This window comes from Hetaerina americana, unplaced genomic scaffold, assembly GCF_022747635.1.
Source record: "Hetaerina americana unplaced genomic scaffold, ioHetAmer1.1.p SCAF_20, whole genome shotgun sequence".
Lineage (NCBI taxonomy): Eukaryota > Metazoa > Arthropoda > Insecta > Odonata > Calopterygidae > Hetaerina > Hetaerina americana.
The window spans coordinates 10,329,383-10,354,003 of record NW_027286764.1 but is presented as its reverse complement, the minus strand read 5'-3'; the positions used below and the strand labels follow the sequence as shown (position 1 = coordinate 10,354,003).

Here is a 24,621-nt window from a genome sequence, read left to right as displayed (position 1 = left end):
TGGAGAAAAGCTGACAAATGTGTATCGGACTTAAAGGAGATTGCATTGAAAAATGAAAAAAATCCACCCTATAACCATGTTGATCTAACTGAACAAATTATGTCGACGGAACTTTTCTTCTGCAAGGAAATATAAAATTTTGCTTTCCTATAGTATATTCCTAATATATTCTGCCGGAAAAATCATGTGGCCTCCACATCTCTCTCCTCTACAGAGCCAACTTTTTCTCTGTCTGGAACAAACGCTGAATCCCTACTAGGGCGTTGAAAACTCTGGTTTGTATTGAGGATTCAGTGGTTTAATTATATGATGGTACGTTGATTGTTCAATTAGTAACTTTTATATCTTTAAAATAACTGCAGGTGCCAATCTTCGAAGTAACGATATCCAAATCATTTCCTTTTTCTAAGACTATTTAATTTATACCTGATTAAATTCTTCATTTTAATGTTTTTGCAACTCCAAACTTTCATCTGGTTATTTTTTTCGAAAGGCTAACTATTCATCAAATAAGATTCTCTCAATAATTTTGATGATGTGATAGAGACTTTAGAAGGTACCTAATTTATATGTTTCGACAAGTCCTTCGTTAAATGAAGGCGAATTACCTAACCTACGAATAAATTAATGGCCAATGTTACCTTGGAAAACAATCATAGGCCTGTCAATAGACTTCATCACCAGTTCTCAAATTTTTCGGACGTGTTCTTCACACCCGCTTCAGGGCGTTCATTAAAGATATCTCCCTGAAGTAACAGAATAGAATAATGGCGCAGTATATTTTATCGGTAGGACACCGATTGCATGTTTAACTTTATAGTTATTCTTGCATGTTGACATCATAACGAAACACATTGTGAATCTTTTGAACCATCCACCCTTCGAAGTACTAATAAGAAAGGGAACAGATGAAGAATGAAATGCCAGAGGTGAAGTGGGAAGTTAATTGCTCGGGCTACTATTTCTCAGTTTAACATTTTTTTAATACTACTTATCGTAATATTGAAATATGGCATCACATTTTTCACATTAAAATGTCCAGAAAATCATTCGAGGTACTTTGAAACGATCAGAATGTGTGATAAAACCGATTTTGAAATCTGCAGATTGTGTTTAAACAGTAGTGGATTGTTGATAAATATTTTCGAGCAGGATAATAACTTGGAATTCATGTTAGAAAAGACAATAGAAGATTTAATAGATGTTAAAGTAAGTTGAGTTGCGTGTGGGACGTCCTTGGTTTGATAACGTTTGTCGGAGATCTTCCGTGTAATCAGCAATTGGTGTATAGATTCCCTACGCTGTTGGGAAAAATTGAATTGATATTGGCAGCAGAGGAATCGATCAGTATGTTGATAATATTTGTAATTTTTAAAATATTTTCTTAGGTTGTGGAGGATACAAATTATCCCTGGTTGGTGTGTTCTAACTGCACGGAGAAGCTGACGGAATTCCGGCTATTTAAGCGGCGATGTGCCGAGTGTTTGTTCGTTTTCTACAATCGCATCCGAAAGGGGTGCAATCCTGCTACGAAAGGCTGGATAACCAATCGAGAGGAGGTCAGTTTCATCCATTCCATTGAACGAAGTCATTCACGAACACATTGCACGAAAGGGACATTTCGTTACATCTTTTCTCAATGTCTCTGTCATCTCTGTCTTCCATATTATTATGAGGTAATTTACCGGTTGAGGTAGGTTTTTGGATGGACAAAAATACCAAATAAATATTTTGTGACTCCTAACAAGACAATCCAGCAACCTCCTTTACCTCAAGTCTCTCTTCATCTCTGAGTACTTCCTTCCTTCATCCCGTCCAACATTCCTATCCTGTTCCTTCCCTTTCCTTGTTTTCCTAACATTCTCCCCTATATTGTAGCCTCCAATATCCCACTGCCGATCCATACGCCATTCATCCATTTTTCCTGCATCCATAATATTTCTCCCAACGAGCTCCTCTCTTTGCCCACCATCCCAAGTACTTCATCATTTGTTTTCTTCTCTGTCCATTTTACCATTTTACCATCTCCATTCTTCTTCACACCCACATTGGAAAAGCCTCCAATTTACGTCTATCTTCCTGCTTCAATGACCTTGTTTCCCCGCCGTACATAGCTACGCTCCATATCAAAGTTTTTACGAATCTTTTCTTAACATCCTTACTCAACATCGTTGTCATCAACTCCCTCCACCTTGTGAAAACCTCTTTGCCTAGTGCAATCTCATTACGTCCCTACTACTTTGATGGTGTTGATCAGTAACACATATCACTTCGAATACGTCTAAACTGTTCTATCTGATCTGGTTTTTACCCTCCTATTTAATGCTTAGCTTAGCCTCTTTATTTCTAGATAATCGAATAACTTTTGTTTTATTAATATTGATTCTCATCCCATACCTGTCGCACTGAATTTCCAATTCACTCTGCAATGCTTGCAAACCCTTGGCTTAATGACCAACGAAAGCTTGATCATTAGCAAACCTAACTGATTTTTCGAATTTCCCGCCAACTTTCATTCCTACTTCCTGTTCTTCCCATACCTCTTTTATCATTTCCTCCACATACAAGTTGAATAGTACTGGTGATATTGAGCAACCCTGCCTTACACCTCCTCCTAACACTGCCCATCCGGACTCCCCTTTCCCCACTCCCACCTGAGCACTCTGAGACATGTACAGGTTGTGGATTAGCCTCCTTTCCCTCCAATCTATCCCTATTTTCTTCTATATGCTCATTAGCTTTTCCCAATTCCCTCTATGGAACGCTTTTTCGAAATCTACAAAAATGGGAAATACCTCCTGGTTGTATTCTATAATCCTCTCGATTAATAATCTCATTACTGCAATGGCATCACACGTACCTCTCCCCTTCCTAAACCCAAACTGATCATCCCCTAAGTAATCATTTGCCCTACTCTCTATCCTTTTGTTTATGATCTTGAGAACAACTTTAGCTGCCTGGGATATCAAACTTATTGTCCTGTAGTCCTCACATGATGTAGCCTTTAACTTTTTTGGAATAGGAACTAAAACTGATCTTACAAAGTCTTGCGGCCAGATTCCTTCCTCATAGATACTACGAATAAGGCAATATAGACTCTTTCCTGCCATATTTGCCTAAACCTTTTACTAGTTCTGCAGGAATGTTAGCCACTCCCACGGTCTCATTTAGTTTCATCTCTCTTAAAGCCCTTTCTATCTCATCGTCAGGTATATCTGGACCTAAGCTAACTTCATCTCTGTAATGTTCCTTTTCTATGTCTAACCTTGTTGGCCTAAGTTCTTTACCCTACAGTTCTTCTGCATATTCCTTCCATATTTCTTGGATCTTTTCTGTGTCAACTATTATACTTACCCGCCTTATCTGTAATTGTTAGCATAGATCTTCCCTTCTTACTTCCTGATAGTGATTTAACGTTGCTGTATAGCGCACCAATTTCACCGTCCCTCTCCAAACTTTCCATATCCTCACACTGCATTTTCCACCATTCTCATTATGCTTTATATTTTACCCATCTCAATTTATGATTGAAGTCTTTGTACTTCATTTTGCCTATCTCTGTGTTTGCATTCTTCCATTTTCTTCTCTCCTCCATCTTTGTTATCATCTCCACCTTGATCCAATTGTTTCCTTGTCCTTTTCCCATATGGTTCCTATAGTGTCTTTTGCTGCATTCGATATCTCTTTCTTGATACAATCCCATTTCTTTGATAGTACTCAGATATTTACTCTCCTCCATGATTTTCTCTACGGCCTGTTGGTACTCCTTCCTGGTGAATCCATTTAATTCTTCTACATTCCATTTCCTAACCTGCTGCCCCTGCCTAATTCTTTGGTAATGTACGCTACATTTCATAACAACTAGAATTTTGGTCCAGGAGAGTCTGCGTCCTCTCTCGGAAAGCTGTGTGTATTTATCAGACTGTTCCTATAACTTAGCCTAAAGAGGATATAATCTAGAGTATACCTTTCTCAGTCACCTTGCATTTTCTGTGTATACTTTTGGCTTTTGTGGTGTCTAAACCAAGTGTTGGTGATGACTAACCCGTCTCCTGCAGAACTCCACTGCTTTTTCCCCATGGTCATTCCTCGTGCTTAAACCGTAGTTCCCCACCTCATCGCCATCTCTTCCTTCGCATACTCTGGCATTCCAATCCCCCATCACTATCAAATGTTTCCCTGCAGAAACACACGCAATTATGTCCTCCCAACTGATTGCATATCCTATTGACCTCATCCTCTTAATGGTTGCCTGGTGGCATGTATACCTGAAAAATGACCAAATTCGTTGGTTCTGCTTTTATCTGAGGCAATAATATCCTATCCGTTAGTTGTTCTATGGTTACTATGCTTCTTACTACCTCTTTATTTAATTGTATGGCAAACCTTCGTTGGCTCTTGTCCCCTCCACAGTATAATCCTCTATAACTATTACTCCTTTAATCCCCACTATTTTTCCATCTCGCCTCGCATAGGTCTAAAATATCTATACTTCCCCTTTCCATATTTGAAATTCTCCAATTTTCCTGTTCTCAACATTGTCCTAACATTCCAAGTGCCTATTCTCACTAAATTGGTCTTCTTCTGTTGCTTCTGTCCTGCTGCTGTTGGTTATCCCTTGCAAGGGCTTTGCGGGATGTTGACTGCAGAAGCCTTGCTTCCCCCGCTGCCGGGCATGACACACAGGCAATTGGGCTGTGCCACGTAATGGCCAGGACTCATATTTTTGTTAGTGTTCATCATTTTAATCTTGGAAATGATAATTGAGGGGGTTTTCCATTTAGTGTTTTCAACGTGACACCATCACGTGATGGCCGCCCCACTGGGGTCAGATGCCTTTGTAGACACCTCACTGAGGAACGGACATTGCACGGACTAACTTTCGTCTGGCTCCTAACCTTCGACCTATCTGGCATGGGGTACCCTACCAAGAGCAATTATTATTACTCCTGCCAGCACAGCTATAGGGACATCGGAATGGATAAGCCCTTCGATAATGTCATGTTTTAGTCTGTGGGAGGCTGTCAGCCATACATATAAAATAATGAAACTCTATCATGATCATTTTTATTTGACCTTAACACACTACTGACCAGAGGGAATAGTTTCTATTCCTGGAATGCCTTTATGGGCACTCCCTGCCATTGACCCGAGCTGTGTGGTTCTTAACAGCATAATAGATGTCCCTGCAAAACCATAGATGACACAGAGAAATTATCTGCCTCCCTCCTCTTATAAATGCCCTCCTAATGGGTCAATTGCACACAATGCCATAGAATGCCATTAGGGCCTTAGTATGGGGTAAACTCTGCCGTCACCTACCAAACCGACCTTCCAGTTGATTACATTGTTTATGGTTTATAAGGAGGAGAGTGATGTCCCGAGCCATGGCAACAAGGGTGTTGAGAGGCCTGGAGAGGAGTTGGTTGAAGGTACGTCAGGGAAAGTGTGGGCATGCAGCAGGCCCGTGGAAAGGGCAACGGTTGAGATGGAGGACACTTATTCAGCGGGCTCTCGGGTGAATTGGATGGCGGATAATAATTGGAATGGAGTGGAGATTCAGGTGAGTGAATTAAGTAATTATGCATTGCAAATATAAGCGATGCCTTTCACCAAATTTGTTTGTTTGTGTAAATTATGGTGTGAGGTTTTTTCTTCTTAGGCAGAGTTAAGAAAAGCAACAGAATTCCATGTCTTTGGATATTCCAAAACCTGAACCTAAATGGTGGACCAGCATATAATAGTCTGTATTCCCTTTTATGAATGTTAGTTGCAAGGAATTTGACTACCGTCTGTCATAAGTGGTACTTTTTTTGTGAAATCAGGGACTCTCAAATGTTTCTCATGCCAGAATTTTATAAAATAGTTTGTGTCAAAGGATTCGTTGCCCCGGTGCTCTTATATTGAAATGTTTGACCATCTGCCATAATTAAATGCTAACATTGTATGCTTTGCAATTAGTGTTCTGGTGGGATCAAGAAAGACGTGGGTGATGACACCAATGCCAGTGACGCTATTGACAACAGGGCTGTGGATGTCCAAGATGACATGATTATTGTCAAAGAAGAGGTAGACACTGATGCTGCCAGTGGATGTTGTGCTTCAATGGAGAAGGATATAGATTGGTCCATTGCCCCATCAATGCAGGAAGGTGACAGTCACTGCTCAGACATTGAGGATTCAGGGAATTTGGTGAGTGTAATTTAACATCCATTAGAGTTCCGAAACCTGTAAGTAGTCTCTTTGAGTGTGTTGTCTACTGAAGGGACAATCTGTCTAGATTTCTTTTCCTTTAATGTCCTTTCTCACTCCCCATTGAGTAATTGTGGATATACTTTCCCATCAACCATTGCAATCAATGGAATCATGTCTTCATAATTATGGTTAGCAACATTCAAGCAGCCAAGTATTGAAGTTGGTTATATAATTCATATTGTACAAATTTTTTTTTATCAACCAACCAAATTTTTTTTGTCCTGGGGATATGATGGAGTGATATACGCAAACATGATGCAAATAAAAATAAATATAAAGTATTTTATATTAAATTTAATAAAATTAAATGATAATTCCTGATTGTTTAACAATAAAATGCATTACCCAAAATTGTAGGAGTTGTATGTGAGGCACAGATATAAGCCAATTTTTGCATTATATAAATGGTCATATTCAGTCAAGGACAATAAATATATCCAGAAAATGCATCTTTATGTCATGTTCCCCATTTGCCTGTAATGTGGACCATATTCCTAAATATGCATCGGTTGTAATGACGGTGAATAGATGGGGTTTAGAGGTGCATCCTTGCCTAGGTATTAATGCAGTTTGGAATCTGTATGCATAGTTACATAGAAATTGCCCTCTCTTACACATACCTGAAGGTGTCGGCACTTGAGTACATGTCTAGTTAATGAAAGAACAGATTCAGTGGCAATGAGGATGCTGCATTCAACTGTGGAGGGAATTGAGATGAACCTTGGGCATTGTTTATAGTGGATGTATTGCAAAAATATTTCCAATGTAATACTTGGAAAATTTGATTGGACTAGGCAAGTTTCATGGCAAAAGACCTCTAAATAGGTGTAATTGTAATGCTCGGTGTTCATCGTATGATTTCATAAATGAAAGGGAAATTGGCGATAAACTCTGATGGGGAACTCCTCATGCATTTAATGCCGGAAGGCACTGTGGGAATTTTGAGAAAGAAAAGAAGATAAGGGTGACCTTTCTTTGTAGTGCAAGAAAAACGAAATGATGCAATAATTGATGTGAGTAGGGTGTAGTTTAGGGTGAATGACTGCACTTCCTGTTCTTCCGAGTATACTAATGGCTAGGATACCTGAGGGTACGGGGATTGAGGATACTCCTGCATATCCCTGCTTGTCTTTAGGGGCGACTGAAAGGGTGCAGAGAAAACCTTAATCGCAAACCCTCAACCAGCAATGCCTTGTGAAGGACACTGTTGGGAACCCCTCTTAAGTCCCAGATTTCGTGTAAATGGGATGTCGGGAGCTATCTACTCTGGGTCAATTGGCGTCTGTCACCCTTTCATTCCGGTGTGGTTTTGGTGAGATCTTGCATTGAAGGTCCACCCCAAAACTCCAGAAGTGTTATATCCCTCTAGTTAGCCCTGGGGACCACTCCAATCAAGCAGGGTGTCATCCCGAGTGTGTGGCTCCGTGGTGGGTGTGGAAGCCCAGGGATGAAATATGTATTGTTTCTGGAATCTGTCATCACAGACTCCTATAGCACTTAGCCAGGTATGGATGGAATCCACAACACTTTCCTCAGACATATTCTGGAAGCGGCATTAGTGTAGGTCTTCAATACCATCAACCATTGGTGTAGGTCTTCAATACCATCAACCATTGGTGTAGGTCTTCAATACCATCAACCATTGGTGTAGGCCTTCAATACCATCAACCATTGGTGATCTTAAATAGGGCAAGAAAAAAAAATGGACCGAATAGCTATAGTCCCACCTCTCTCACCAGATGCCTGTGCAAAGCAATAGAAAGAATGGTCAACTGACTTCTCTTTTGGTGCTTGGATAGGTGACAACTTTTCATCACTAAGGATGGTTCACGACGGTAGAGATTCACATGGGACCATGTGGTGTGCACTGACAATTTTGTCCAGGAATCCGTTCTACCATGCCAACATGTTGCTCTATTCTCATTCAACCCATAGAAAGCTTACAATAGTGTTTGATGGCATAAAATTTTAAACAAAATGCAAAAACTATGATTTTTACACTGAAATGTTTGCATTGAAATGCAAGTTAGCAGATGACTCTGTTAAAAGTTACCTATATGGCAAAGTCAACGATTTCTTGGAATTTGTCAAATGTTTGTTATTTTATCACAAAAATTTGTTCCTTAAAATGCTCAAAAGGTCAGAGGATGCCTCGATAGCTAAACTGCCTGAAGCAGTTGGCCAGTAATTTAGGGATCGGGGTTCGAATCCCGGTCAAGGTGAATGATTTTAACACCCTGAAATTGGTGCATTGAAATGCAAATTATTGGGTGGCTCCATTAAAAGTTACCGTTGTGGCATGTTCTCTACGAACACGTCGCTCTAATCTTGTTCAACCCATAGAAGGCTTACAGTAGTGTGTTGGGACAAAAATTTTCAACAAAATGCATATGTGGGCATTTAGGGGCAAAATGGCCCTTTTTCTAATGAACTGTTAACAAGCTGTGTTTTTAAAGTAAGGATGAGCAAGTATTTATCCGCATCTTTCATGCAGGAGAAGGGGGTACCTAAAGGATCAGTGCTAAGCATGATGTCATTTGCCATCGCAATAAACAATGTGACGGATTGCATCAATGCCCCGGTGATGGCATCACTCTTTGTGGACTACCTAGCCATACTTAGTTAGTCGATACGGCTCGTAAATGCCTTCATGCAAGTCCAGGTGACCCTAAATATGTAGAGGTACTGGTAGCAAGGGAACAGCTTCTGTTTCTCCACAGAGTAAACAAATGTGTTTATTTACCCTATCTTTGCGGAAACTGTGTTCACCTGACTTTTGGCACTCTTCCTTCTGGGAAAATCTTCCGGAAGATGTCACCATCATGTGCTTGAGGGTAGAGTACTGTGTCTTCTCACAGACATTTCTCTTCATGGAGGAAAAAGTGTAACCTTGCTGCAAAGATTGAGCCCTGTCCCCGAGGGTAAACCATATTTTGACACATTACAAAAAATACCAGGGGGCTAAAGAAAAATTTTTAAATAAGGGGTATTTTGGTTCATTTATAAAAGGATGATCCCAACTTCTAAATAAGGTTTTGACATTGTTAAGAGAAACTGGTCTGATGGGACAAGTATATTTGTGGTATCCTAATTTTATGGCTTTTGGTTGTGAATATTTACATATTTATTTATTTATGTATTTATCTATTTATGTACAAGGTGTGATAAAAAAATAACGGGCTGATTTTATTCTGCACGAACTGTTGAACGGATCGAAACGAGACAGTTCACCATCTAGCGTCACATCTGAGGACTAAAACGAGAGGTGTTGCTTTTGTTTACGTCAAGTCGATACACAGCAGCAGCGGTAGGTATTTTTTTAACCTGTTCGTCGCTGCGTGCAATGGCAGCAATGAAGGAGCTAGAGGAACAGCGTGTGCGAGTGAAATTTTGTTTCAAACTCAGTGAAAGTGCTACGGAGACATTTGGAATGATTCAGCAAGCCTTTGTTAATGAAGCTATGAGTGGAAGCCAGTGTTTTGAGCGGTGCAGTCCTTCTAAATTGGGCAGAACTTCGACAAATGATGATTGGCAAACCTTTCACAGACCCCAAGCATGCCAAATTGGTGAATGATTTGGTGCTGGAAAATCTCCGTTTAACTTTAAGGGAGAAAGCTGATGAAGTGAACAATTAGTTTTGGATTCTGCCCTGGGCCCTATTGGGAAGGGCGGCGGATTCATCACGAATATGTCCCTTAACATCAAACGGTCAAAGATTTCTACATAAAGGTTATGAAGAGGCTGAGGGTCGCAGTGAGCCAAAAGAGGCCAGACGTGTAGAGAAACAGTGCTTCGCCTTTCCACCACACTAACGCATGGGCACACGTGGCGCTGATAGTGACAGGGTTTTTTGCCAGAACGAGAACTTCCATGATCACATAGCCACCCTACACAGACGTGGCTCCATCATACTTTTTTTGTTTTCAAAGTTAAAATCAACCTTGAAATGGTGCGGATTCGGCTGTATTGTGGACATGAAAAACTAATTGTATGGCGGACCTGAAGAGGATGCCTAAGGTGGCTTACCAGGCAGGGTTCAAGAGCTTGAAGAAACGTTGGCAATGGTGTGTCGTCAGCCAAGGCACGTACTTTGAGGGCAACAAGTGCGATCAAGGTGTATCCGTCAAAATAAACAAGTTGTAAAATCAGTCCTGTCTTTTTCTGATCACACCTTGTATTTATGTATTTATTTACTATTCCTTACTAGGGTATTGAGGGTATAAATTTATTGACAGTGGCGGAAATAATCATGGATGTCGATGGGCCCTAGAAAACTTAATTACAACTACTAGTACTATTACTTCACCTAATACTACTACCAATGGTTAGATGAACGTGAAAACTTGTCATTTGTCAAAGTGTTCCGGATCACACTGCCGTATGCTCTCTGCATCTATCTGTCTTCTCTCCTGCCTCGTTCAGATTTATACCAACAATGCCCTCTCTCCACCATTTTGCCATCCCTATCATACTTTGTTGTTTTTATTTATTTATTTATTTACACAATTACGTTGCAATTAGGCAAATTTCCTGGTGGCAACGGTCAGGTTCGGTCAAAGATAACTACTAACAACGAAAATTACATACGAACACATAAAAACAGATAAGAGACAAAATATTTTTACATAATGACACTTCCACATCACATACAAACAAACTTCCACACCACATACAAAATGCCGTCCACATCGCATACAAACAATATTTTCATGACTACAATGAAGTTTATTACCCAGTGGCTGCTTTACATTTCAACTTAAAACTTCTAAAATTGGATGGAAAGGGCTCAAACAAACCTCCAGGCAGCTGGTTCCAATCAATAATGGTTCTATTTAAAAAAGAGTATTTTTTCTTATTGGTTTTTTGAGTCCTTATTTTTATTTTGTGGCTATGGTCGTTTTTTCCCTTAAAGTTAGGCTTTTCTATCCCTTTCCATAAATATTCCCACGCTTCGTCCTTTTTAACAACTCTATACATCGCGCCTAACCTACTCCTTTTTCTTCTATTTTTCAAACTCTCCCATTTCAGTACATCTAACATATCCGTGACACTATCTGTTCTTTTGTACCTTCCGAGTACATATCTTGCTGCCTTTCTTTGAACTTTTTCTATCTTTTTAATATGTCCCACCTCATATGGATCCCATACTATGGAGGAGTATTCTAGGATAGGGATAACCAGTGCCTTATATGCTTTTTCTTTTGTGGCTACGCTACTTCCTTTTAAATTTCTCATCACCCAATGCAATACTTTAAATGCCTTCCGTGTCAAATTATCTACTTGGACTCCCCAGTCAAGATCCCTAGTTAAATAAATGCCTAAATATTTGCATTGACTAGTACATGGGATTCTTTCTCCAAAGAGGGTGTAAATTTCCTTTTCTGCATTCTTTTTATTTGAAAATTGTATATGCTTACTTTTACTTATATTAATGCCCATATTATTATTTGTAACCCAGTCACCAAGGCAATCGATGTCATTTTGTAATATTACGTGGTCATTTACATGTTACATCCGTCTGTATATAATGCAGTCATCGGCAAAGAGTCTTATTTCGGAATGTAAATTGTTTGGTAGATCGTTTACGTAAATTAGGAAGAGTAATGGCCCAAGAACACTACCTTGTGGAACTCCTGCTAATACGCTTGCCTCATTTGAAAATGTATCCCCTAATTTTTCTTTTTGAGTTCTGCCTCTGAGAAAATTTTTTATCCATTGTTTTACCCTCAAGTCCAATGGTAACGAATCCAACTTTAACAATAATTTATCGTGAGGCACTCGGTCAAAAGCTGCCGAAAAATCAACAATTACTGCATCCACTTCCTTTCCTTCGTCTATTGCATCGCCGATGTATTGACTTAATCCCAAAAGCTGCGTTTCACACGAGTATCCCGTTCTAAACCCATGTTGGTGTTTGAATAGCCATGTATCTCTTGCCCACCATTCCCGAATGTAGTCAGCGATTCTTTTTTCCATTATTTTGCAAACAACTGAGGTTATGCTTACCGGTCTATGATTGTTGGCTATTGTTTAATCCCCTTTCTTGAAAATTGGTGTAATATTTGCTTTTTTTCAATCATTGGGCAAGGCATCATTATTTAAAGTTACTTTGAATAGATGACTCAGGTACAAAGCTATTGCGGTATCACCCAGTTTTAGAATGTCAATTGAGATATTATCTGGCCCCACTGACTTATTTTTCCTCATCCTCCTTATTTTTTTCACAAAATATGAGTCCTCCAAGATAATACCGTTTGTCGAGGGCAGTAGGTTATTTGGTGCTGTTATGCTGATGAAGTTCTCTGTCGTTTCCAAGCAATTTAGGCAAGCCTTATTTTTCTTTTTGTTTTCTATTCCCCAAAAAACATCCGTAAAGCAGGAGTTGAACATATTTGCTATTTCTACAGTGTCTGTTACAATACCATTTTCCTTAGTTTTTAATATAGTCACGCGTTCCCTGTTATCTTTCCTTGTTCTCATGTATCTATAAAATTTCGTTGCGTTGTCTTTTGAAATTGCATTGATAAGAAATTTTTCCTTTGCCTCCTTCTTTTCCCTATTTAGGTTCCAGACCAAGGTCCTGTAATGGTGTGACATATCTGTACTTTAATTCTTTAATCTGTGTGCCTTTCTTACCGCTATCTTTAGTTTTTTTATGGTTTTGTTGTAGTACTCCGGATCCGTGTTCTGTTTCAAATTTTTTATGGGAACATACTTCATTTGCCCTTCAAGAATTATTTCTTTGAATGTTTCCCATATTTTCTCCACGGTCGCTCCACTAGCTGCCCATTCAGGAAACTTGCCCCTTAGAAATTCCTGGAACCCTTCCCTATCTGCCCGGGTATATTGCCAAATTTTCTTTTCATCCCCCATACCTTTTGTTGATCTATACCAGTCCATTTTAACACACACTGCTGCGTGATCACTTATTCCCGGAAAGACATCTATACTAATGATAGGGTTTGGAGGTCTAAGTAGAAAAACATCGAGGGTATTTTCTCCCCTAGTGGGCTTATTTACTACCTGGGTAAACCCTTCTTCGTTAATGAGGCAATTTACCAGATCTTGTGCCTGCCCGCCACTCGCTGTTTTGCCCCCCCACCCTATTTCTGGAAGGTTTAAATCCCCTGCTATGATGATGTTATCTTGGGGGTTTTCAGAACAATAATCAGCAAGGATCTCCAACGAGTGCATACCTTCGCTTGGACTTCTATACAGAGCAATTATTTTGAACCATTTTCTACTTTCTGCTTCTCGTATCCTTACACACATCATCTCACAGTTACTTTGTTGCCAATCTAAAAAGCTTATTATGTTGCTACAAACACAAATGAATACTCCTCCGCCCCTCCCACGTCGATCCCTTCGATAGACATTGTAATTTGACGGAAAAATTTCGGCCGATGTAATGCTATCGTGAAGCCAAGATTCTGTGCCAATTATGATGTTGGGATTACAAGCATCTATTACAGTCTCAAATTCCCTAGATTTGTTGAGGATACTTCTACAGTTTACCTGGAGGATATTTAAGCCCTTACCCTCAATTTTACCATCTATACCATGCACAATCTCGGGTCTGCTTGTAGAGCCACTGGGTAACACTCTGCTCGCCACACATCCCGTCGTTCCTCGCCATTCCCCGTCTTCGCGCTCGTCGAGTGTCCTCCGCCCTCCGCTTCCGGTCCCTGCTTCAGTTCTTCTTTGTCTGACAGACTCTTCTGTGAACTCTCCCCCGTTGTATGAGGCTGTCGCACAGAAAGAGATTTTGCCTCTGCGGTGGCTGTTGGTTTCCACCTCCAAATCACCTCGGTTGACTCCTATAAGTTTCCCTGCTTCTTGTATGTGTTTATTAACTTGCCTAGTAGACTTCCGTGCTTATGGGAGCCCCTTCTGTTTAGATGGACACCATCTCTCCCCAAATCGCCATCGCTAATCCAGCAGTTTGTATCAACAAAGAATAAACCTAGTCTTTGACACACCCAGTCTATTCCCTCGTCAATATAGTCGATTTTGCAGTCCCAAATATCTTTTCTTCTTATAATCCCACTAATCACTATGTTTGCCTTTTTAAATTTTTGCTTTGCTGCAATGGCTAAATCCCACACCAATCCAACAACATGGTCACCTGTTTTAGCCCCTCGGACATCATTTGTGCCATCATGTTTGTTTTCCTGCCTCTCAACTTCACCTGAAGTAAACGTAATGGGCTGCAGTACCTATTCTTGTGATTGTAGTAATGGCTTGGAGAATGTAAATACTCCTTTTAATTATGGTAATCCTATAGAAATGCATAGTTTAATATACTTTTCATTCTTGAACTCTCTTGTACTTCAACCCTGTTGACTTGTGTTTGAAATGTGGGAAATTTTATTATCATTTGATGTCATAAGGTGTAATTCATGATGAGAAATATTTATGAAGACAGAAACATAATTCATTTCAATTAAGTAAATGCTAAAATTATTATGACTGATTTTTATATCAATTGTATACCTTTGTACAATTTCAGTCTAAGAATGACAGTTGGTGGGACGTTTGTTTCATGTTTTCTGCAGATATGCTCTACCTTATAATGATTTTCTTTGATCTTACAGGACCATTCAGAAGACGGAGAATTGCAGTTGCCTTATAATGAGGAAGTGGACATCAAGGAGGAGAGAGATGTTGACATTCCTGAAGGGGATGAAAGTCTAGCATGTCATATGGGTGTGCAAGCTGGGGAGAAGTTGCACAAATGTGCAATTTGCTCAAGAGCCTTCTCTGATAAGTCAAACCTTAAAAGACACATGCTGACACACACTGGTGAATGGCTGCACAAATGTAAGATATGTTCGAAAGGTTTTCATCAAAAGCCACTCCTCGATCAGCACATGTTGACACATACTGGCGAAAGGCCACACAAATGTGAGATTTGTTCAAAATCATTCACTCTCAAAAAAACCATGATGCGTCACGTGCGTTTACATTATGGGGAGAAGCCACACAAATGCGCAATATGCTCAAGAGCATTCTCACATCCGTCAAACCTTAGAAGACACATGTTGACACATACGGATGAAAAACCATATAGATGTGAGATATGTCTGAAAGGATTTCATCAAAAAACACACATAGAGCAGCATGTGCTGACACATACTGGTGAAAAGCCATACGAATGTGAGTTTTGTTCAAAATCATTTGCTCTCAAACAAACCATGATGCGCCATATGCGTGTACATTATGGGGAGAAGTCACACAAATGTGCAATATGCTCAAGGGCATTCTCAGAAAGGTCAAGCCTTAAGAGACACATGCTGACACATACAGACGAAAGGCCATATGAATGTGGAATGTGTTCAAAAACATTCAAACATGCATGCGACCTAATGAGGCACAAGAAGTTGCACAAACAGGTAATAACTGACTGAATCTCCAAAAAGAGTCCATCTCCAAAGGAGAGCTAAGGCGACAGACTTCACTAGAACTCTGAGGATTGATTGATAATCAAAAATTCTTCCAACAAATTCCCTCACTCTGCCAGGAAGAAATAATAAATGGCTTTTCACCATTTTGTGGAAAAAAGAAATTTTTCTCCAAAATAATTTTTTTTTCATGGGAAATTCTCAATAAAAATGGATGCTTATACAACCTATGTATAATTGGCTCTAGTGTGATAATATTATTTGCAGCAAAAACTATTTCATCCGTTTTTATCCCATATGCAAGAGCAATTGGTCAAACCTTCAACGCCATCTGCTGTGATCTGCAGATTCAGTTGGAATTCCATGGCCAGAGATAGTGTCTAAGTTTGCAAACATCATTTAAATACTGGTAACCCTCCTCTGCCACACTGTGGTGTCCTAGAAACATTTTTCTCTACAGCCTGCTGTTGTCAACTGCATTTCTCCTGGCAGATGTTGCTACTTATTATATAAATATTACTATGCTCAACCAACATGTCTCATTTGAGCAGTATTGCCTCCTACTCGGGAAGTGATTAACATCTCGATTATCTGTGCTAATGTATGAGGCTTAGCAAAATACAGGGAAATATGGTCATAGAATAACAATTTCAATTCGTGTGGATCCAAAGTTTTAAAACAAGGAGCTTAATATAAATAGGAAACAAATAAACTTCACTTTTTCAATCCATGTGATCCATTTGAAATTTTGTGGCTATTCGAATCACAATAATTTTCTTTTTTCAGCCATTTTGATAAATGGGTAGATTTATGTATAATTGTACAAGATGAACACAGTACTATCTGCTAATGGAGTGATAATATCAGAGTGTTTTTTCCTCTGAAAGTAACCCAATCACTTATATTATTTCTTCAAAGCCTCAAAATTCTTCCAAGTACATTCCTTGAGCATGGAAACACGTCCTCAAGGGGACATGTGTAAGCTTCTTTGACGGCACTAAGGGTCCCATGGTGGTGTCTTTTGAGGGAACATTTTTGGGAGTAGGAAATAGTTGGTGCATAGTCGGGACTGTAATGGGGTATTGTTGCAATATCATTGCAGGAAGTTTTCACGAGCATGCACTCGACTTGGCCTTTGGTCGTCCGTCAAGACTTTTGGGACGAGTTTAGTACAGATCTTTTGCATTGAAAAATTTTAAGTGACAATGGTGTGCATTAATTTTATCAATCGATATCAATAATATGCACACTCAATAACTGTTGGACTGAATTTTGTAATTAACCCAAATGTGAGGAAAAAACTGTTTTCAATCCTTTTTATACAAACCTTCTTCAAAGGTACAGCTCGAGGGTGTAATGGATTCAGAATAATTGCCCAAAGCACATTGCTTTGTGTGCTCAGAACTTTTGTGATGCTGGTGTGAGCCTCTGGAAAACTAAGGGATATGGAGAAGTTGTTATAATTTAAATCTAAGCTTCATCAGTCCCAGTGCATACATCAAGTCTACACAGTGAATGAATTCACGTCTCTCCAAATAAATAATATCATTCTTATGTGTGCCATTACTGTTCCTTTTTTATTTATGATTCTTATAATTTGTATTTAATCTCCAATTTCATTTGTAATTGTGTCTGTCTGAATATTTACAATCTATGTGATGCATTCAATGCATGTAGCAAATACGTGTTTCAAGAACCAATAAAGATCTATCAATGTATTTTCCATAAAAAATAACAAGTTTTTTGAATGTTCTGTCATGTTCCACATAAATAGTTTGATTTATTTATATTGTGTATTATTTTCTGTAGCTTTTTTTGCAAAAATTTCCTTTTTTCTATTTGGTACATATATGAACATCATTAGTAAATATATGCTTTCTCATTTAATTAAAAAGTTTCAAAGCAATCAATCATAACATTGGATTTGTGGCTTTCTTTATATGTCTAGATATTCAGATGGGGAAAAACTGACGAAATACTTAATTGCAAGTTTTATATATACTTTTACATTAAGGCATTAGCTTATATATTCGGTAACTAGTCACCTGAAATGTGGTTATTATTTTGAGTACACTGCATTTTTTATTATTATCTCCACCTTGTCAATGATTATGAAAATAAATTCATGACAGTTAAGTACGTTATTACTCTTTTGGGCAATGAGGACAACATATCTTGTCGAAGGGAATTAAATATTGAGCATTAATATTTTGTATAATCATAAAAATCATTACTCTTTCAAATAAGAGATTTATAGTCCATCAACAAATCAACATCATTATAAATGATACTGGCAGTGATTTTTTATTCTTCCTTGTATGATATCTGCAATTAATATTGCTCTGATGTGTATGATTTGGTTTCGTAAATGAAGACTTCAGTGCTCAGATTTGATAGAGAATAGATATGTGTCTTAAACCTTTTTTTTGGAACCATCAATTATTCAGGAAATTACTGGCAGTAGCACAGAGTACACAGAAGATGACAGAATTATTTAGATTATGGACTTGAAATTTAATGTGAAGGAGACCTAAATGAGAAAATATAATGGAGAAAGTATATTAGATACTATATAACTGTTCAAAGTGATAATTGCAGGAATGTGGTGATTACTGGGGTGATAGGAATATTATAGAGCAATATGCTAGGGCTGCCAAGAAGGTAAATTATATTTTCAATAAGATATGGGCCGAGAGACAAGACAAAGTTTTATTGTATGCATTCTTAAACTATTTTTCTACATAGTCGCCAATTACATTGAGGCATTTATCATAATGACATACTAAGTATTCTATTCTGTCTCTGAAGAAATCTACTGCCTTACATTTTAACCACTTGTTCACACTAACATGTAATTCTGCATCACTGGTGAAGCACTGTGTTGACGAGCCATGTTTAGCAAGAGATCAGTAATCTTAATTTGGTGATCTTCTCAAATTTTTTGTGATTTTCACCCTCAGTTCATCTGTTCCAACGCTAGGCCGACCACTGCAGTCCTCATCATGAACATTAGTGCGACTAACTGAATACATTACTGCTTCACTTCACACTCACTTATTATTCCATCTCCGTTAATTTCACAAAGTTACCTATGAATTTCAATTGGCTTGTATTAGTTTTTTGTCAGTAGATACGTAATCACAGATGTCACCTCACAACTTGTCAGATTTTCTGTTGCAGCAAACAGTTTGCAGTGAGCAAAGCAGAAAAACCACAGTCTACACTTTACCAAAGAGGATGCGTACTGTGTGTAGGGACATTTTAATACCAAGATGGTGGTTCTAGCCCTAACCACCGCCACATCTGGCCAAAATGTAAATTACTTCCTCTTCAGCCTCGTATATAGCTGAGGGGAAGAGAGGTTCCTATTGTATTGAACAAAGGGGTCGGAAGAATCATAGTAAGCATATATTAAGCGAGTGATATAATATTGCTAATAGAAGTAAAAGCTGAATCAATAACCTATATAATTGTTCATGTCCAAATACCACCAGGAAATCTTAGTGGAGGAAAAAGTGGACAGGGTAGATGATCAGCAAAAGAAAAAGCTGAGGCTGTACCTGGAAACAATAAGAAGTGATATGGGAATGTGACAGTAGACAATGGGTAGGAAAGGGGGTGATGAGATGGGTGAGAACCGTTTGATATGAAAGACATGGGAAGAAATTAATAGAATTGTGCAGGAGATTGGGGGTTAATCATAACAAAATGCTTGGTTTGAACACCAAAAAATTGATATAGATATATGTGGAAAATACCTTGGGATTAAGAAAATTTATCAGCTGGAGGTTATACAAGGTCTGTTGCAAAAGCAGCAGGACTGAGTCAATAAAAAATATTCATAGACAGAATTAATACATTCACTCAAAAGTCCTTGAATTAGCACCCTTGTCCATCGACTTATCACTGCCAACATGTTTTCCAAGCCTCATATACCATCTGGAAGGCAGTGCCCGGAATGCGTCTGAGCTCCCTCATCAAGGCTTGTTTCCTTTTGTTCTTCTGAGAGCACTGGCGTCACCAACTTTGCACATACCTTTCTCATACCCATGTTTTCACTCACAATTCGATGCAGATCACTTCTAAGGATGCCAAGTTCATCAGATACCTTGCGAACACATTGATCTGTGCACCCTGTCCAAAAAAGCCTTCACTTTTGCAAGATTTTTGTCACTTTTTGAGGTCGAAGGGGATACTGAACTTTTGGTATCTTCAACATCTTCTCTACCCTCCTGATACAAATTGTGCCACTCAAAAATACTGATGTACCCATGGCATTATCTCCATAAGCTGCATTGAGCATGTCATAAGCCTCTTTTCTGGTTTGGCTCAGTTTCAGGCTAAATTCAATTCCATAGTATAGTTCCCATTAATCAGTTCATGATGGAGCATAGTCAGGTCACGTTATAGAGGTTTTGCAATCCAACGATCTGCACTCTGCAAAGGTTGGGAGCTACCTGTAATTACCACCAGCTCTGCCTTTCCTGTGATTCCCTTCTCTCAAACCAGCCAAAGAATCTACCCCCATCTTTCCATCCATCTTTCCAGGATGTCTTTCTACTTTTGGGGACAGATCTTGCATTATGATTAGATACAAATTTAGGAACAGTATGATCGATTTACATAGTTTCCCTGGAGCAGACTCGGATCACAATATAGTTGTCTTTTTGCATTAAGTATCACAACTTTTGTGTTTTTCCAAGATTTATTTATTTATTCATGAATATTTATTTTGTTCCCTTTAAAATAATCCCCATCAGATATTATACAATTCTGCCAACATTTTTCCCAATCCGCAAAGCACTTCAAAAAATCATTTTTTGTGATCTTGTTCAGCTCCTCCTTCAATGCAGTCTTTATCTCATCGATCGTAGCGTAGCATTGTCATTTCATGCGCCTCTTCAGTTGTGGGAACAAGAAAAAGTCATGGGTGGCCAGATCTGGGGTATACGTTGGGAAAAATGTTGTCATGGGCAAATTTGGGTCGTCGCCGACAGAGTCCTGTTTAGCAATGTTAATAGGTTGCTATGTTTGGTTGAAATTGAGGAATTTTGGTAAGAATTTCGCAGCGTCTCGTGTCATGCCCAAATCATTGGTAAAAATTACATGGCATGAGCCAATCGATATGTTTAGGTCCTCAGCAACTTCTCTCACTTGATTTGAGTCAACGATTGGCCAATACTATTTTCTTCACTTCATTAGTGTTTTCGTCTGTTGTTGATGTGCTCGGGCATCCGGCATGCTCTTCGTCGTTCACATCTTCTCGGGCCTCTGGGAACATTTTGTACCACTGATGAACGTTGCTTCGGCCCAAGGTAGCTTCTCCGTATTCCACAGTCAACATTTGGAAGGCATCCACACACTGAATTTAGTTTTGCACCCAAAATTTGATACAGATTCTTTGACCCATATTTAGAAACAGGCAAAAATTGAAGAAAACTCAAAAGACAACCAAGCAAAACAGCTGTTAACTATTAACTGAATGTTCAAAATGGCCGAACTCTTCAGCATAAGTGAGAGACATCAGTACCAACATAAGGCCACAAAAAATCAAAATCAAATATACGTAAACTGCGGAAATTCAAAATTAATAATACATTTTGAACAGACCCTGTGTATAGAAGAAGAACTGTATGGTAATGACTTAGGTGAACAATGTTAGACATAGATAAGGAACATGACGTAGACAAAGATAGCTTCGGCCCAGGCATAATTGATGATAAGAATGAAAGGGGTTTAAGGGAGATGAAACTAAATAAGGCCGTTGAGGTGGATAACATCCCCGCGGAACAATTGAAATGTTTAGGAAAATGTGGGAGGAAGAGGCTATATGGGCTGATTCATAGTATCTATGAGGAAGGAATCTGGCTGGAAGACTTTGTGAGATCGGTTTTAGTTCCTATTCCAAAAAAGTTAAAGGCTACATCATGTGAGGACTACAGGACAATAAGTTTGATATCCCACGCAGCTAAAGTTGTTCTCAAGATCATAAACAAAAGGATAGAGAGTAGGGCAAATGATTACTTAGGGGATGATCAGTTTGGGTTTAGGAAGGGGAGAGGTACGCGTGATGCCATTGCAGTAATGAGATTATTAATCGAGAGGATTATAGAATACAACCAGGAGGTATTTCCCATTTTTGTAGATTTCGAAAAAGCGTTCCATAGAGGGAATTGGGAAAAGCTAATGAGCATATAGAAGAAAATAGGGATAGATTGGAGGGAAAGGAGGCTAATCCACAACCTGTACATGTCTCAGAGTGCTCAGGTGGGAGTGGGGAAAGGGGAGTCCGGATGGGCAGTGTTAGGAGGAGGTGTAAGGCAGGGTTGCTCAATATCACCAGTACTATTCAACTTGTATGTGGAGGAAATGATAAAAGAGGTATGGGAAGAACAGGAAGTAGGAATGAAAGTTGGCGGGAAATTCGAAAAATCAGTTAGGTTTGCTAATGGCCAAGCTTTCGTGGGTCATTAAGCCAAGGGTTTGCAAGCATTGCAGAGTGAATTGGAAATTCAGTGCGACAGGTATGGGATGAGAATCAATATTAATAAAACAAAGGTTATGCGATTAGAAAGAAAAAGACTAAACTAAACATTAAATTTGGAGGGCAAAAACTAGAGCAGTTGGAGCTGTTTATGTATCTCGGTAGTGTTTTGGACCAACACAGTCAAAGTAGTTGGGACGTAAGGAAAAGAATTGCGCTAGGCAAATAGGTTTTCACAAGGAGGAGGGAGTTGATGACGGGGACGTTGAGTAAGGACGTTAAGAAAAGACTCGTAAAAACTTTGAAATGGGGCGCAGCTATGTACGGCGCGGAAATGTGGTCATTGAAGCAGGATGATAGAAGTAGATTGGATGCTTTAGAAATGTGGGTGTGGAGAGGAATGGAGAAGGTGAAATGGACCGAGAGGAAAACAGATGAGGAAGTACTAGGTATGGTGGACGAGGAGAGGGGTCTGTTAGAAGATATTCCAAGGCGGCAGGAAAAATGGATGAAGGGCATATTGGTCGGCATTGGGATGTTGAAGGCTGTAATATAGGGGAGAGTATTAGGCAAACAAGGAAAGGGCAGGAACAGGATGGGGATGTTGGATGGGATGAAGGGAGTTAAGATGTACACAGAGATAAAGAGGGATTTGATATAGAGTTGTTTGTTGGCTTGTTTTTTGTTTGGGTAACAAATTATTTATTTGGTACTTGTGTCCATCCAAAATCTATGTAATTTGGTGGTTTACTTAATAAAAATGTGTTTGTGTACATAGGATGATTCCAATTAGGAATTTGGCTGTTGATTATGTTTCAACTACAATTTTCATTTCATAGCTGTTGAAATAATAGTTGAAGAATAAGCAGTGTTGTCATATGTTTAATCTCTGAATTTGAGTGACTATGACAACCTTGCCCAGTTCCCCCCAATCACCACTGATATTTTGAATGTGTGTTCTCACCTCGATACTCCTTGTAGATTCTGGTAAAGTTTCAATCACAGAAAGAGAAGCATTCATCAAAAGATTTGAGATTGTGGGAAGCAGTGTGGGTATGAATGGGCTAATTAAGAAAGATGGGAGATTTAATGGACTAGCGGTGGTTATTCATATGGAGGGAGAGGGGGGTGGCACATTCACCCATGTAGAAGGTAGGACAGAAGTTACAGGAGAGGCGATATATGATGTTTTTTGAAGTACAGGTGGCAAAGGAATAACTCTTGGGTTGGAATTTGGAAGTCCAGGAGTTGTTGGCTTGGAGAGAATGGCAGCATGGGTGCTTGCATGGTGTGGAGAGTCACCCATCACCCATATTTCAAAAGCCTCAAATCTAGGCTTATTATCCTGCTTCAATGAACATGTATCCACGCTGTACATGACTATGCTTCATATCAAGGTTTGATGAGTTTTTCTTAATACCTTACCCAAAGTCCCTGTCACCAATTCCCTCCTCTTTGTGAAAGGTTCTTTGCATTATGAAATCCCTCTCCTTGTATCTATATTACTTGACCATGTTGGTCCAAAAAACTTCCAAGATAGGTAAACTTTTCCACTTGCTCTAGTTTTTGCCTTTCTATTTTGACATTTAGTTTTCCTTTATTTTAATAAATTTTAGCTAAGATTCCATGTGGACTCTCCATCCGCCACCCATACCCGAGCTGAGAAGAGACTTGTACAGGGCATGGAAAAGTCTCCTATCTCTCAAATCTATTACTATTTTCTTCAACACATTCATTCTTTCTACCCAATTAACTCTATCAAATGCCTTTTGGAAATCTACAAAAAAGACACAAATCCTGATTGGATTCTATGTTCCTCTATATTAGTGACCTCATTACTGCTATAGCATCGCCTCTGCCTCTCCCCTTCCTGAACCCTAAATGATCATTCTCTAAGTATTAAATATTTGCACTGCTCTCCATCTGCTTGTTGATAAACCTAGAGACTACTTTACTTGCATGCAAAATCAAGACATTTTTTTTCACTCCTTACACATTGCTGCCTTTCCCTTATGTGAAATAGGAATTAACCATGATCTAATGAAGTGCTCTGGCCAAATTCCTTCACCATGAATGCTAAGAATTAGCCCAGAAAATCTCTTCCTCCAGCACTTTTCTGAAGTTTTTACATAGTTCCGCAGGAATTTTTTGTCTACCCTTACGGCCTTATATGATTTAAATTCCCAAAAATGCTCTTGTTTTCTAGGCATTGAGTAGGCCTAGACCTAAGCTATTCTCTTCTACATCATATTCTCTTCCTTAGAATCATATTTCTTTGTTTCTTTACCATACAGTTCCTATATTTATTCCTTCCTCCTCCCTTGGATCTTTTTTGGTTCCACTTATATCTCTTCTGACTTATTTTTGTTTGTTTGGAATGATTTTTACCTTCTTACTTCCTGGCAGGGTTTCTTCCTGTAAAGCACAACAATTTCACCCTTTCTCTGTAGACTTTCCACGTCCTCTCACTTTGTTCACCAC

General features: G+C 39.0%; 1 protein-coding gene across 1 annotated transcript; it reads left to right on the top strand.

Moving 5' to 3' along the window:
- Window positions 1-942: 942 nt before the first annotated feature.
- LOC139688529 (zinc finger protein 501-like) lies at window positions 943-17,376 on the top strand. Its single transcript, XM_071586052.1, has 4 exons — window positions 943-1,209; window positions 1,389-1,559; window positions 5,962-6,192; window positions 14,850-17,376. The coding sequence occupies exons 1-4, from the start codon at window positions 1,075-1,077 to the stop codon at window positions 15,660-15,662; spliced, it is 1,350 nt and encodes a 449-aa protein (XP_071442153.1). The 5' UTR covers window positions 943-1,074; the 3' UTR covers window positions 15,663-17,376.
- The last annotated feature ends 7,245 nt before the right edge of the window (window positions 17,377-24,621 follow it).

Excerpts from the sequence above, each read along its gene's own strand:
- LOC139688529 (XM_071586052.1), top strand. The coding sequence starts at position 1,075 with ATGTGTGATAAAACCGATTTTGAAATCTGCAGATTGTGTTTAAACAGT. Across the intron at positions 1,210-1,388 it reads AAGATTTAATAGATGTTAAA|GTTGTGGAGGATACAAATTA; the intron begins GTAAGTTGAGTT and ends ATATTTTCTTAG. Across the intron at positions 6,193-14,849 it reads TTGAGGATTCAGGGAATTTG|GACCATTCAGAAGACGGAGA; the intron begins GTGAGTGTAATT and ends TTGATCTTACAG.